Source organism: Scyliorhinus canicula, chromosome 17 (assembly GCF_902713615.1).
Source record: "Scyliorhinus canicula chromosome 17, sScyCan1.1, whole genome shotgun sequence".
Taxonomy (NCBI): Eukaryota; Metazoa; Chordata; class Chondrichthyes; order Carcharhiniformes; family Scyliorhinidae; genus Scyliorhinus; species Scyliorhinus canicula.
Genome location: NC_052162.1, coordinates 44,828,621 through 44,843,793, shown reverse-complemented (window position 1 = coordinate 44,843,793; position 15,173 = coordinate 44,828,621). Strand labels below are relative to the sequence as shown.

The following is a 15,173-nucleotide window of genomic DNA, read 5'->3' as shown; positions in this document are numbered from 1 at the left end:
ATAACACCAGAAATTGGCCGATCGAAATTAATTTACCAACAGCAAAATAGAACAAGTCCATTGTAGGTAACACTGGCATCACCAGGATTTAGAGAAAGGATACATGGGTTGTCTTGAGACAGTATCTTAGCTGTGGAATATTGGGCTGAAGCACAAGCATCGGAACCAAAATTGATTGGGAAGGGAAGAGAACAAGGGAACATGTTCTCCCGGTTTTAAAAAAAATAGGAGTTTTTAATCCAATTCCAAATGTCACAGTGGACATGTCTCATCTCATATCTTCGGGTGTGAAATACTGCTGCTTAGAGGTCTGTGTCACTAGCGAGAATGCAAGCAATTGGAGGTGGTGATTGAAAAGCATCACAAAACATTCTAGCACAATGACTTCAGTACAATTCTCCCACAACATGTTAGCTATCAATATGCTAAAGACACCTACGGGAACAATTATACTTGTAACACATCTAGGGTTGCAGATCATGATGATAAACCATGCAAGCTCTCCATTTCTTGAATCCATTGCTGCATCATTGTCACTCTGCACCCATGGTGAAGAGAGCAAAATTGGTTAAAAATGGTGTTGTTCCCTCCAGTTTCCCATTCCTCTACTGATTTGTGTAAAGATCTAGATCATTTGTAAACCAAACAGAAATGTCAATAGACTATTACAGCAGGGCTATATCTGAACTAAACTCAATCAAATCCAATAATAACCTCAGCATAGAATTATTGCCGTACTCCAGTGAGTGTTCTGTTTTGTGCATATCAATAAAGCCCACTCTCATTAAAACTTCAAGACCTCCCTCAAAGGAAGGCATCACTAACAAAATAAATAGCTGGTTTATACAAAATAAATTAATGGCAGATAACTTTCAATTAATGCTTATTAAATCAGCATTAATAGCACTCAAATCCCCCTATTTTGTCAATTTGTTCAACAAAGCTATATCAATAGGTTTCATATCAAATCAAACATTGATGTTGAGGATGTTCCAGGGCATTGTTAATTAGTACCTAAAAGTATAACTCAAAGGCAACCAGTACAATGCAGTCTGCTTCGGACAGAAAAAGTGACTTGCAAGCAGAGGCTATATAATGTTGTTTTAAATCTCAATGAAATCATTCCCTTATCAGTTTAGGATTACCAACTCAAAATAACTGCACTGGCTTTTCACTCCCACAGTCCAGAAGCAAAGAGACCAATGCAGCCTCGCCAATCAGACAAACGAGCTAAACACGAAAGCATGGCACAAAACAAAGATAATAGGCACAAATTGTTTCACAGCACTATTTTCTTTTTATGTAGTAATAGAGAATTTCTCACAGCTTCTTTGTGGTCAGCTGCACATAGCCACCACGTCTTACATTCCAAACAGAAACCCAAACCAGTGCAGAATTACATTCATGGCTATTCACACACTGTAGAGAGTTCCCGATCCAAGCACAATATTTAAATACAAACTCATGAGGCAAGCAAAAGCATTCTGCTCTAATTATCTAACAATTAATACTCGGCACCATGAAATGCAGCCCATCCCCAGCCAAGCTTCACCTGGAGACCAAAGCACACTTTGCAACTCTAATCACTTTTATGTTAAATTTTTTTGAATTTTCTTTTTTGCTGTGATGTTTGTTCAGGCTGAGCTACTGAGTGAACAGTTAAGTAGGGCTGTGGGACAAAAAAATTGCTAAATGTGCTTTTTAATCTGTTCTGTATTAAGAACCCTGATTCAAGCAAGGAATTTCTTGGCAAACACACTTAGTGTATCGGAGATCAGAATAACAGAAAAACTACAGGATATCACAGGGTGTGGTGTGTTTTTCTTACATTAATGATTAAGTACAAACTACTGATTGTTTTGTATTGTACCCATTTGTTTTAATGGATTTTAACTATAGAAAATATGAAAACTTGCTAAGAATAGCTTTCTTTAATATTTAATTATTGCAATAAAACAATTGTGGCGATGCTCAAATGTGCAGGTAAAATCTCCATTCTTATGCAGCTACTGCTAGGACCATAGGAACAGGAATAGGCCATTCAGCTCCTCGAGCCTGTCCTACCATTCAACAAGATCATGGCTGACTTATAACCTAACTTCACATACCTGCATTTGGTCCATTCTTCGTAATATTTTTGCTTTTTTGCTCAACAAAAATCTATCTATCTCAGATTTAAAATCAGCAACTGTTCTAGCTTTAACTGCTGTTTGTGGGAGAGAGTTCCAAACCTCTATCATCCTTCGAGTGAAGGAGTTCTTCCTAATATCTCTCCTGAACAGTTTAGCCCTAATTTTTAGACTATTCCCTTTAGTTTTAGAATCTCCAACCAGTAGAAATAGTTTATCTCCCCTGTCTTTCCCTGTTAATCTCTTGAATACTTTGATCAGATCACCCCTGAACCTTCTCAATTCTAGCAAAAACAGGTCTCATTTCAGTAATCTCTCCTCGCAACTCAACCTCTGCAACCAAGGTATCACATTTGTAAACCTATGTTGCACTCTCTACAAGACCAAAATATCTTGCTGCAATTCAGATCAATGAGCACCACCTATCTCCCACAAACTCAACCAAACAGATACACTTCACATATGAGTCCATCATTGTGTGTTAATTGGTTATCCAAAGCAGAGAGCAGCACAACTCAATTCAATTCTGCCCTCATCCAACTTTTAAGTATTTCATTCCTAACACAGGCTGCAGGATCATGTTCAACAGCAAAAAGTCAGATTTTCTCCTTTCCTTACCCAGGCTGCTAAGGACAAGCATAGAGTCTAGCACCATAGCACCCTGTCTCAGATTAGCTAACTCAGCACAGATTGGCCATCAAAACTGGTACTTCCCTAGTCTAGATACTTCAGATCGTTTAGCCACTGGGGCTAATTTTTGAGGCACAAATTTACATTGGAACACCTCAGTGAAACTTAAAGGAAACTGAGACAAACTCCTAACCATTCACCCCTCTTCCCAAACATTATTCCAATGCAGTTAGACATGAACTTTGTCATACTGAGGCTCTTAGTTTGCAGTACCGTATCACTGGAGTTTTATTTTAAAAATATGCATGAAAAGATCTGCAACCCTCACATTTATTCAGAACTTCACATCCTATGTACAATTTAATAACCTCCTGCATCAACCTAATGGGTGGAAAATGCAAGGAGACTAAAGTGGAATATACAAACTTGGTAGGAATGTATCTTTTGATTAAATTAGACTTTCTTTAAACAATCAAGTTTTTATTGTATTCGTTTTTTGATGCCTGAGAACGGAGAGAGGGATAATTCCCTACTGGGGTTCAGATCTGAATCATATTTACTATTTTGTTCCTTTGGCTATCCAATCTTTTGACTTGAAGAAAGCCCAATAATCAGTTGATGGGACATTAAATCAAGGCCTTGAGAAGTGTTTTGGTGGACTTTCAAAACCCTAAGACACTATGAAAAAGCTATTTTTTATATTGTCCTTGTTTCAATTCAGGTTCAGAGATACGCATCCTGGCGCTGATTTCTGACACTTTCATGACTAAACTCAGCTCCCTTATTCTGGCAGCAGACTCATCCCTCATCCAACAGCAGCACAAAAATAGATGAATTCATTCATCTAATCTGGTACAGCATGACCGAGTGTTTGTTTACATAATAGGCATTATAATTCATAGCATTCTTTAAAAAAATCGGAATAATTTCAGTATAAGCGGCTGTACTCGTTAAGATATTATTTAGCTTATCTGTTCAATTCCAAACTTCTGTTCACTTATTTTCAGATTATAGCCTGCAATCGCCAGTTAAAGATATGGATTATTACTCAAGTTGTATTTCTTACCAGACTGAGCTAAGTTGTGTTTAAAAAGCATACCTCACCTTTTCAGCAAGCTTTGTTGAAACTTAAAAAACTCACCAACAAAAGTGTTAACGTTTTCTTTTCTGATTATTTTAATATTTTGCTAATTTTCCTTTAAGTTTACTCTCTCTTGTCTTGATTATTGGCACCTAACTCTAATGCAATTCCAAAGAGACCAGCATGCAACTGGATTAGACAATGTATCAGCAGGATATGCAACCAGAGGAGGCATCAAGCCCATCCCTGCCTCGCGTAAAAACAGACACAAATGTTCTAAGTTTTTGAATAGCAGTCAGGAGGAGCTTCCCCCACTCCCTGTCCCAGAGGGGCTGAGGCCAATTGTTTGCAACTCTACCACCAGCTAACGTAGCACAGACAGGACCATTCTGCTCCACTCTGGTCCAGATATTCACCATCTAAAATTGTTTGTCGATAAGGTCGTTCACACAAATATTTTTGTTTCAATGCTATTATTGTTAACAACATTATCCATGAGAATGCAGGAAGGCAATGCCTTTGGATTTATGGGGAACAAAAGATGAGAGATCAGAGGAATAATGGCCATACAAGATATGGCAAGTTTGTTTTATGTTACACAGGTTAACTAATACCCGAGTGATTCACGTGAATTATGATATATTTAAGTGAATTAATATGGGAGAAGAGGTGCCCTGGAGTTGTTGAAAGATATAAATCTGTTTCTTTTAAGGAGCTATACTGTTAGTGTGGTCTTGCACCTTCGATCGCAGGCAATCTGACTGACCCCGAGCAGCAAAAGTGATTCTACGTTTAAAAACCCTTTGGGTGAAATATAATCTGGGTCCTGAACACCTCATACCTAATTAACCATCGACAATCTGCTGATTAAAGGAGACTTCAATTTTTGTCGGGTTTTAAATGTGTTTTAAATTTAAAATGACATTTAACAAGGCAAGAGCTCAACATTAAAACATTTTCCTTCAGAATAGAAAGTGATATTTTGAAGAAATTCTGGAGGCCAGTTACACATTTGATTAATCTTGGTGTACTACTCCCTTAAGATAATAATGTTAACTTTCTTTAAAACTTTTTTTTGCATGAGGATCATTACTTTTATTCCTTGCATTCTGCTGTGGTCTAGTTCAGCGACGTTGTTTTTACATCCCTCAACTATCCCATTTTAATCAGGCATTAAGGCATTAAGCAGCCCTGCAGAACAAAGCAACAAGCTTTCTAAGATTGCTAATTTGTCAATTCTCAAAACTGCAGTGCATTTTCCTCCCCAAGTTCACTCTTTGGCATGTCGCTGGTTGGATTGTTTTTTCAGAATATCTGCTCAACAGAACATCAGCTCTGATACAGCATAGGAATTTCTGATTGCAACTCCAACTCTTTATGGTTCTGTCCCTTTTAAATGTAACTCCAGTTTTGCTTTAGTACAACTTTGTCTAAGATGCTCTCTGACTATGGCCGTGTTGCATTATCTCTTCTTGTAAACCTTGGCACAACATTCGCTATAGCAATTTTCTTCATCATCCTTGCTTTGGATTTTATACCTGCCTATCCAAATGATTATTTCCATTGCTGCCCTGCACTGTCAACTCCAGAGTACCAAAGAGTTTTCCATTTAAATGCTGGCTTTCACCATTATAATCTGCAGGCATGGGATCAGCTTCTACATGTGTGCTGGCACCCCAGCTCTATCGCGTCAAAACCTTGATTAAGTCTGCAACCATATCCATGATTTCATATTGCCACTCCATTAAGTCATGGAATAGCCACAGCTTACCCATCTAATCATCAGGAAGGCTGAACGTAACGTTACCAGGCCCTGCTGAAAAATGCACTCCCTAGTCATGGATCCCATTGCCTGGTTGAACCACGCAATCATACTTTAAAACAGTATGAAACTATGGAGTCCTCTCCAACTGAGTTGAGCTTTAGTTTCCACATCCTATTCTTCATAAACAGTGTCATTATGGGCACATTTATCAATGACTTTCTTTATCCCATATAAACCTCATTACTGCTGAAAGCCTCCTTCATACTTCTGGCACCTCTACATTTCATTGTTCCAATGCCTCCCTTCCTCCAAAAGCTTCAAACCCAAATCTCCTCAAAAATAAAGTCATGTTCACTATCACCTCTCCCCGCACCTGCAAATCCTCACGGACCTGCACCAACTCTGCCTTCACCCTGTGCAGCATACTTAAAACATCTTTAAATTCCTCCATAACCCTGTCCACCCTGTCACCTCACCTCACTCTGACTCTTCCTTTCTCACTATTGGTAGCAGTCTTCAGCAACTTTGGTCTCACCCTCTCCCGAAAACTCTTCATCTCTACACATCACTCTCCTCTCAAAAGGCTTCACCAAATCCGTCTTTTGTCTCTTAGAAGATTTAGAACAGTACAGCACAGAACAGGTCCTTCGGCCCTCGATGTTGTGCCGAGCAATGATCACCCTACTCAAACTCACGTATCCACCCTATACCCGTAACCCAACAACTTCCCCTTAACCTTACTTTTTAGGACACTACGGGCAATTTAGCATGGCCAATCCACCTAACCCGCACATCTTTGGACTGTGGGAGGAAACCGGAGCACCCGGAGGAAACCCACGCACACACGGGGAGGACGTGCAGACTCCGCACAGACAGTGACCCAGCTGGGAACTGAACCTGGGACCCTGGAGCTGTGAAGCATTGATGCTAACCACTATGCTACCATGCTGCCCCTATCCTTTTAGTTGTCTCTTTTATCTCTTTCCTAATGCTAATCAGGGTGACAATTGTAATCAATGCGTTAATATGGCCATGCATTTAAAGGGGCCACAATCAATAAACAGTACATTTTACCTAGGTTCAAAAGAACTTTATGTAAGTTGAAGGAAACTTAATAAGTTAAACCAAAATATAATTCCTGATATCACCAATGCAATCCAAACCCTCTGGATTCCACCAGCGGACATCACATGCAGTCTTGCCAGTGACGTCTAGGTGTGGATAAAGCTGTGGAAGAGAAGCAGGCAGTCCGTAAAAATAATCCTCTTAACCATATACTGCTTGGATTATGTACACTGACCATTCAGCCCATCCTGTCTGCGCAGACAAAAAAAAGAGAAAAACAAACTAGTCTGTCATTTTAACCGCACTTTCCAGCACCTGGTCCAGCACTTCAGATCCAGATTCAGACACCTTATAAATGAGTTGTGCATTTCAGCCTCAACCACGAACTTAAGAAGTGAATTCCAGACACCCACCACCCCCTGGGTGAGGAAGGTTTCCCGCATGTCCCCTCTAATCCTTTATCAATCACCCTAAATCTATGGCCCCCTGCTAATTGGCCCGTCAGCAAGGGGAAACAAATCTTTCCTAATTATCCTCTCTTGGTCCCTCATAGGTTTGTGCTCCTCAATTAGGTCACCATTTATCCTCCTCGGTTCTAAGAAAAACAACCATCGACGATCCAATCTCTCCTCAAAGCTGCAATATTCAAGCCCTGGCAACATTCTTGTAAATCACAGAAAGCATCTTATCTGGCTGCATCGCAGCCTGGTATGGCATCTGCTTGGTCCAAGACCGTAAGAAACTACAGAGAGTCGTGAACACCGCCCAGTCCATCACACAAACCCATCTCCCATTCATTGACTCTGTACACACCTTCCACTGCCTTGGGAAAGCAGGCAGCATAATCAAAGACCCCTTCCACCCGGCTTATTCATTCTTCTAACTTCGTCCATCAGGCAGGAGATACAAAAGTCTGAGAACACGCACTATCAGATTCAAAAACAGTTTCTTCTTTGCAGTTACCAGACTCTTAAATGATCCTCTTATGGACCGATCTGATCTCTTCACACATCTTCTCTACTGAGCAGTACTGCACTCTGTATGCTTCACCCGATGCCTGTGTCTATGTATTTACATTGTGTATGTTATGTTTGCCCTATGTATTTTCTTTTCATGTATGGAATGATCTGTCTGAACAGTATGGAGAACAATACTTTTCACTGTATCTCGGTACACGTGGCAATAAACAAATCCAAATCTTCTCTGCACTCTCTCCAGAGTAATTATGTCCTGTAATGTGGTGATCAGAGATGTACACAAAATTCCAGCTGTAGCCAAGCCAGCATTTTATATTGCTCCATCGATACATTCCTGCTTTTGTACTCAATGCCTCCTCCGATAAAGAAAGCATTTCATGTGATTTCTTAACCTTCTTGTCCATCTGTCCTGCCAACTTCAAGGACCTGCAGACATGTACTCCAATATCTCTCATTCCTCAACCCCTCTCAATATTTTCCTGTTTATTGAGTATTCCCTTGCTTTGTTTGCCCTCCCTAAATGCATTACCTTACACCTTTCCTGATTGAATTCCATTTGCCACTTCTCTGCCCACCAACCGTCCTCTAAATTGCCTGCTCTCCTCCCCACCAGGCGGCTAAAGCTCGGTATTGGAGAACTGAACTGCAGTCAGAAATTATAGAGCAGCCCCTTCACAAAATGGCAAGGGGACCGCAAGCTCCTAGTCTGATTTATCCAGTGAAATTGGAGGCAGTCTGTTGGTTCAAGAACCTATGGACAGGACTGCTCTGTGCAACCCTCTTGATGCCAGATGCTCAGTGGTTAGTTGCCTCTTCTAATACCTTCCTCTATGGCTCAGGATCCATTTCTATTTGTCACGCACCTTGACGATTTGTCTTGTGTTATAGATGTTACATAACTGTGAGCTCTTGCGGTACCTCAGGAATGAGAGCCCAGCTCAGTTACAGTGCCAAAATTGTAAGTTGAGGTGTTTGGATTGCATTGAGCTGAATTAATGAAGTGGGCATCTCTAAATATATATTATTTTCATTTTGATGAAAATTGAGGCAAAGCAGCCATTTTAATGCAGATTTCAAAGGAGACTGATGATTTACAACAATAGGATCACATTAAAGGTTCTATTACATTAAAGGAATGCAACCAACTGTAGACTTGTAAATCTCATTCCATTGGCTGAAGAAAACCAATGACATTTTAGGTTTGCATAGAATTTAAAACATTGGTCTACAAATCTATCATTAGATTAAATATCTCTTGTGCATAAAACTAAATGTGCCGATTAACACTTTTTGCATCTGCATTCCTCTAAACATCATATCTCGATACTTCAGATCATAGCACAGCATGTTCACAAAATTACCAACCTGCAATTAGTATAAATGGAGCAAAGTGACACATTGCGATCATGCAACCAGAACAAAGAAAAAGTATTATAAATTATCTTTAGTGGTTGGGCCGCCTGTTCCGTTTGGTTCAATTGAATAACTTTCAACAGCTCTCAGTGGGGAGCCTAGATTCAGCAGGGTATGACAAGGTCCTGCTTCTCAAGCTCAATTCATTTGTTCAGATTTCCCTGGAGTTCGCCAAGGGGAAGAAATAAGTGGGGGCCACAACATCGTCCAAACTTTGGGTAGCTATATCTCGCCACCTGCTGGAGAGGAGCATGTATTCTGACACCAAATCAAGAGGGGGAGGTAGAGGCAAAGTGAGTGAGAAGTTCACCCAAACTCAAGCTGTTGCCAGCAAGCACTCTTTAAAATAGCAACAGTTTTAAAGTCTGATCTTTCAAACCCATGTATGTAAATGGACAGAATAAATGTGGTGTGTGAAGGAGAGAAGAGACTGAGCAGAATGAAAGATGAGGCAGGAGGAAATACAACTACACCAATTTATGTTGGAAGATACATCCTTCCCAAGCTTTTGGATGAATTATAGACTGTCTGGAGTATCTTATCGAGGATCCGGCTGTGTTTACCTTGGATCTCTTGCCCTCTGCCCCTCTAAACAAAGTGGTCTGAGTACTTCTTTCTCAGACTTGCGGGTTAATCAGTAATTCTTTCATCCCTCACTCCTGCCCAGTCCTCTTTCTATGTCAATTTCATTCCCGCAAATGCAATGGGGAAATACATTCATGGACCAGTTGCTTTCCTGAAGTGAGACTGCAGGTGTGCAGGCTGTTTTAATCCCCTCATTCCCTCCAACATTAAACAAATATGAAACAATCAAAGCAGATGATTTGTTATTGCTCAAACCCACTCAAGAAGGGACATTTTCACTGTGTCCCGGGACTTCTTAAAATGAAAAACTGCAGCGCGCAGGCAAACTTGGCTGCACACGGCAAGTGTTGAAATTTGCAAGTTTCTGAATGGGTTGTCATGCCAGGCAGAATCTTCTCACCCCTCATTTTGTAATGATTTCTATTTATGGAATGGGCATAAGACGATCAAGTGTTACAGACTGGAGTCTGCACCAACTGACACGGACACATCCTGACCCTGTCAAACCATATTTTATAGTATAATGTTCCAGTAAAGTATGCCAAGAACATTAACACTCCATTCCACATATTGTAGTAAACACACGGCGCATTACAGTGGACAGAATTGTACTGTATTCCACATAATACACTATACAGTACATTCCAGTGCAACGTGATCTCATGGTGAATGCATTGTGCTGTATATTAAATGGCATGCATTGTACTCTTGAATGGCAAGACTGCGTTGGGAATGCTTGGTGTATTCAGAGGTTTTACAATGCTGGTGACCCATTACTCTTAATCTTTCTCGGACTCACAATGCCAGTGCATGCATGGACATCAATCGCCACCTTTTTATGCATTCCCCTCCATGCCTGCAGGATGGTGGGGGGCACCAGTACCACGCACATTCACCCCCATCACCCTCAGGTAGAAAGTGCCACCTGTCACCCCCAAAACGGTCACCTGGCGGCCGGGGGTTGATTTGCGGGGAAACCCGAACTGTTACTGCGCCTTTCTTTGTGAAACTTGCTGGGGCGGGCCAATCCCAGGTCATCCCCAGGAAAATCAGTTTCCCACTCTTCAACAAATCCCAGGCAATTTTTTCAAAATCTTAATACTGTTTTGACACCCGTTCAGAGATTTACTCCGATCACTTATTGCTTCCCTGGTTAGTTAGGTTTCCCTGACACAGACCACGTTTCCTTAACCATCAGTTACTAACCACTCCAGATTCGGACCCCCCCCCCCCCCCCCCCCGTTGATTCCGCTTGGAGTTTGGGAATTTTTCGCACGCGTGTGTGGGGGGGGGGGGGGGGCATTTTTTTTTTTGCAAGGCGGGGGGGATCAAAAAGTCTCCGAAACCGAACTTTCCAAAATGCTGGGGAGATAAAGGGGAGGAACAATTCCTGGACCGTTTGCAAATAAAAAAGGTGGCTGCAAGTAACTCCAAACGACGGAGAGTCTGTCAAATAGGCACACGGATTAAATCCAAATAATGCTCTAATGAATGTACACAAGACGGTTAGTTAGTGTGAGTGGGTGAGCGGGACTGCCAACATTTCCACACTAACGAGCGTAAACATCATCCCACTCGATACACCTCACATTAACATATTTACCTGCAAGAGAATGGTTTTATACACAGAATTGCAATCAGATTTCAAATATTTGTGTGCATAACTGCAGCAGCATCGCTTTGCCGAAGGAGATCAATGATTTTCCCCCCATCCCTGGATATTTTGCATGGTCCATTCGAGTCCCCACGCCTCTCAGAGAGGGGGAGAGATGGAAAGGTGAGGTTCTGAGAGAGAGGGGGGGGGGGGGAGGTGAGGCTCTCAGAGAGAGAGGGAAGGTGAGCTTCTCAGAGAGAGAGAGAGGGGAAGGGAGGCTCTCAGAGAGGGGGAGAGATGGAAAGGTGAGGTTCTGAGAGAGAGAGAAAGAAAGAGGGGGGGAAGGTGAGGTTCTCAGAGAGAGAGGGAAGGTGAGGTTCTCAGAGAGAGAGGAGGTTAGAGAGAGAGGGGGAAGGTGAGGTTCTCAGAGAGAGAGGGGGAAGGTGAGGTTCTCAGAGAGAGAGGGGGAAGGTGAGGTTCTCAGAGAGAGAGAGAGGGAAGGTGAGGCTCTCAGAGAGAGAGAGGGGGGGAAGGTGAGGTTCTCAGAGAGAGAGGGAAGGTGAGCTTAGAGAGAGAGAGAGAGAGGGAAGGTGAGGCTCTGAGAGAGAGAGGGAAGGTGAGGTTCTCAGAGAGAGAGGGAAGGTGAGGCTCTCAGAGAGAGGGAAGGTGAGCTTCTCAGAGAGAGAGAGGGAAGGTGAGCTTCTCAGAGAGAGCGAGGGAAGGTGAGCTTCTCAGAGAGAGAGAGAGAGAGAGGGAAGGTGAGGCTCTCAGAGAGAGAGGGAAGGTGAGGTTCTCAGAGAGAGGGAAGGTGAGGTTCTCAGAGAGAGGGAAGGTGAGGTTCTCAGAGAGAGAGAGAGCGAGAGAGGGGGAAGGTGAGGTTCTCAGAGAGAGAGAGGGAAGGTGAGCTTCTCAGAGAGAGAGAGAGAGAGAGAGCGAGAGAGAGGGAAGGTGAGGTTCTCAGAGAGAGAGAGGGAAGGTGAGGTTCTCCGAGAGAGAGAGTGAGAGAGAGAGAGAGGGGGAAGGTGAGGTTCTCAGAGAGAGAGGGGGAAGGTGAGGTTCTCAGAGAGAGAGAGAGGGAAGGTGAGGTTCTCAGAGAGAGAGAGAGGGAAGGTGAGGTTTTCAGAGAGAGAGAGAGGGAAGGTGAGGTTCTCAGAGAAAGAGGGAAGGTGGTTTTGAGTGAGAGAAAGAGGGGAAATTCTCAGAGAGATGAGAGGGAGGTACGGTTCTGAGAGAAAGAGAGAAAGGCGGTGAGGTTCTCAGAGAGAAGGGCGGACGGTGCAGTTCTGAGAGAGAGAGGGAAGGTGAGGTTCTGAGAGAGATGAGGGGGAGGTGCGGTTCTGAGAGAGAGAGAGAGAGAGAGAGGCGGTGAGGTTCTCAGAGAGAGGGGCGGAAGGTGCGGTTCTGAGAGAGGTGAGGTTCTCAGAGAGAGATAAAGAGAGTAAAGGTGTGGTTCGCAGAGAAAGAGGGGAGGTGAGGTTCTGAGAGAGATGGAAAGAGAGGGAAGGTGACGTTCTCAGAGATAAAGAGAGAGTGAAGGTGTGGTTCGCAGAGAAAGAGGGAAGGTGAGGTTCTGAGAGAAAGAGGGAAGGTGACGTTTTCAAAGAGAGGTGAGGTCCTCAGAGAGAGAGAGAGAGAAGGCGAGGTCCTCAGAGAGAGAGAGAAGGCGAGGTCCTCAGAGAGAGACAGAGATTGAAGGTGAGGTTCCAAGAGAAAGAGAGATGGAAGGTGCGGTTCTAAGAGAGATGGGGGGGGGGGGGGGGAGGTGAAGTTCTCAAGGAGAGAGAGGAAAGGTGAAGTTCTCAGAGAGAGAGAGAGGGGAGGTGAGGTTCTGAGTGAGAGAAGGGGGGAAGGTGAGGTTCTCAGAGAGAGGGGGGTGCGATTCTCAGAGAGAGGGAAGGTGAGATTCTCAGAGAGAGAGAAGGGGGTGAGATTCTCAGAGAGAAGGAGGGGTGTAAGGCGAGGTTCTCAAAGAGAGCGAGAGAGTGAGGGGAGATTCTCAGAGGGAGAAATAGCTCCTCACTCACTCTCTCTCCCACCCCTGCAGAACAAAGAGCGAGACTCACGTCCACTTGAAACTGGAACTACACAAGAACCGGGAGGAGGACACCCTGGAACAGCATCAACAATCGATCGGCTGCCGTGCTCCCCAAAAGTAAAAAAAAGAGTCGGGAGCGGCACTTGTGATTCTCCCATTGCTGTTTGCAATTTCCAAGCTGATCAGTGAAGTTTAAGAGATATAAACAACGTGTAGTATCAGCAGCAGCCTGGCTCCCGGCACCTGGGAGCCGCCTCCATTCACAAAAACAAACCCATGAAACTGCTTCCAATTACCGTCCGAGACCCAGTGCCTAATGGAATTCAATTTTTCAAACTTACTTCATGTTTTGCGAATGCCAGGCGACAGTGTCCAAACTCTTGGCTAATGGCAGAGCGCTCCTGCACAGCGCGAATATAACTCCCCAGTAATATTTCCACAGCGAGTCCCATTTAGCCATTCTCCGGGCGGAGGGAAGGCAAGTCAGAAGGTGATCTCCGAGAAATGAGCGGATCTCTCAGCAATGACTGGCTCACTCTCTTGATATTTTATCCTCAGAGTTGTATCCCTCTCTGAATTGTATCCTTTTTCTGTCTCTTTGGGTTCAGGCAGGAATGTATCCTTTTCCACAGGAATGTATGTATCCCCCCTCTCCCGGGATTGCACCTTTTCTGTTTCCCCTTCCTTTCCCGGTTACTCCCGCTGGATCCCTGTGACGGCTCTCGGCCGCCTCTCAACTCCTGTGATCGCCGTCAGCTCGACTCTGCTCCCAACTGCTGTTCCTCAGCGCGGAGATGTCCCTCGGGAGGGAATTCCTCCAGAGGCTCAGATCAATGCAGGCTGCAGGGTGTCCATGTGCAAACGTTAAGTGACCTGAGGGTCGCCTCGATCGCCCTGACTCGCCGCGATTCCGCCGAGCTGCCGGTGAAAACTCTGGTTGCTGCCTCTGCACTCGCTAGTCGCTCACTGCCACCCTAACCTGCCCTACCTCCTTGTCCCGCCTCTCAGGCACGCCGCAGACACCACTAATCCTCCCACTAATCACAGCCGCCCTCAGCCCCATTAGCCAATCAACCAAACCCCGACAGGGGTCCTCAGGCCGGGGTTCTTGCAGCCAGATTGAACATTGTCAGAACCACAGCCAACTTTCAAATAGATGCTGTACAATGTGTCCAGAATGATTCTGATAGATGCTGCAAAATGTGTCCAGAATGATTTTGTGCAAACATTGTTGCATTAATCAACATGCAATAAGCAGTCTGATAGTTATAATCGTTGTAAAATCATACATCTTAATTGCATCCTAATTATCCACGTATAAAACTTTGAAATGTTGAACAACTTTTGTCAACTGTCCTTTTCTCACTGTTCTCCCCCCTTACAAATGTATATGATTTATTAAACGTGTAATTTGTTTTTACAGATTGAGAAATCACCCACGTTTCGACAAAGAAAATAACGTTTGCACGCTGATTTGTAAATGGTTTGATGTTAGGAATGGTGATTCGATGGCCGGCGCGATATTCAGAGAGAGAGAGAGAGATCGGCGGCGCTAGCGTCTGACTGCGAGGGTTCCTGACTACCAGAACCTCAGAGAATTTCAACCAAGCATCACTGTGAAAGAGAATGAAATAAAGCTAAACGAGGACTCACTCAATAAAACGAGAGCTCATGGGAAAAGGTGAGCCTGGTCACGACTGATTGACACGTAGTTGGGCCCAGTGATATATTACACTGCAATTAAGCAGATAGATTGGGAGCGAGCGAGTTCAGTTACTGGAAGAAGACACTTTGTAAAAGGGATAACATAAACACAATCCAAGTCGAAGCAAGAGTCTGTCTAACACTGGCAGGAAGAAGCCTGTACTGTAACAGTGAGGTGACATGAATTCATTTTGA

At 43.6% G+C, this 15,173-nt stretch overlaps 1 protein-coding gene across 2 annotated transcripts in view; it reads right to left on the bottom strand.

The window, feature by feature from the left end:
* The window catches only part of efnb1 (ephrin-B1), a 223,205-nt gene extending 208,940 nt beyond the window's left edge, over positions 1-14,265 (bottom strand). The window contains exon 1 of one of the 2 annotated variants that reach the window (XM_038774471.1): positions 13,616-14,265. In XM_038774471.1, the coding sequence (XP_038630399.1) occupies positions 13,616-13,734 (119 nt within the window). In that variant the 5' untranslated portion in view covers positions 13,735-14,265. The remainder of the gene's footprint in view (positions 1-13,615) is intronic. The other variant, XM_038774470.1, reaches the window with a different exon arrangement.
* Between the last annotated feature and the right edge of the window lie 908 nt (positions 14,266-15,173).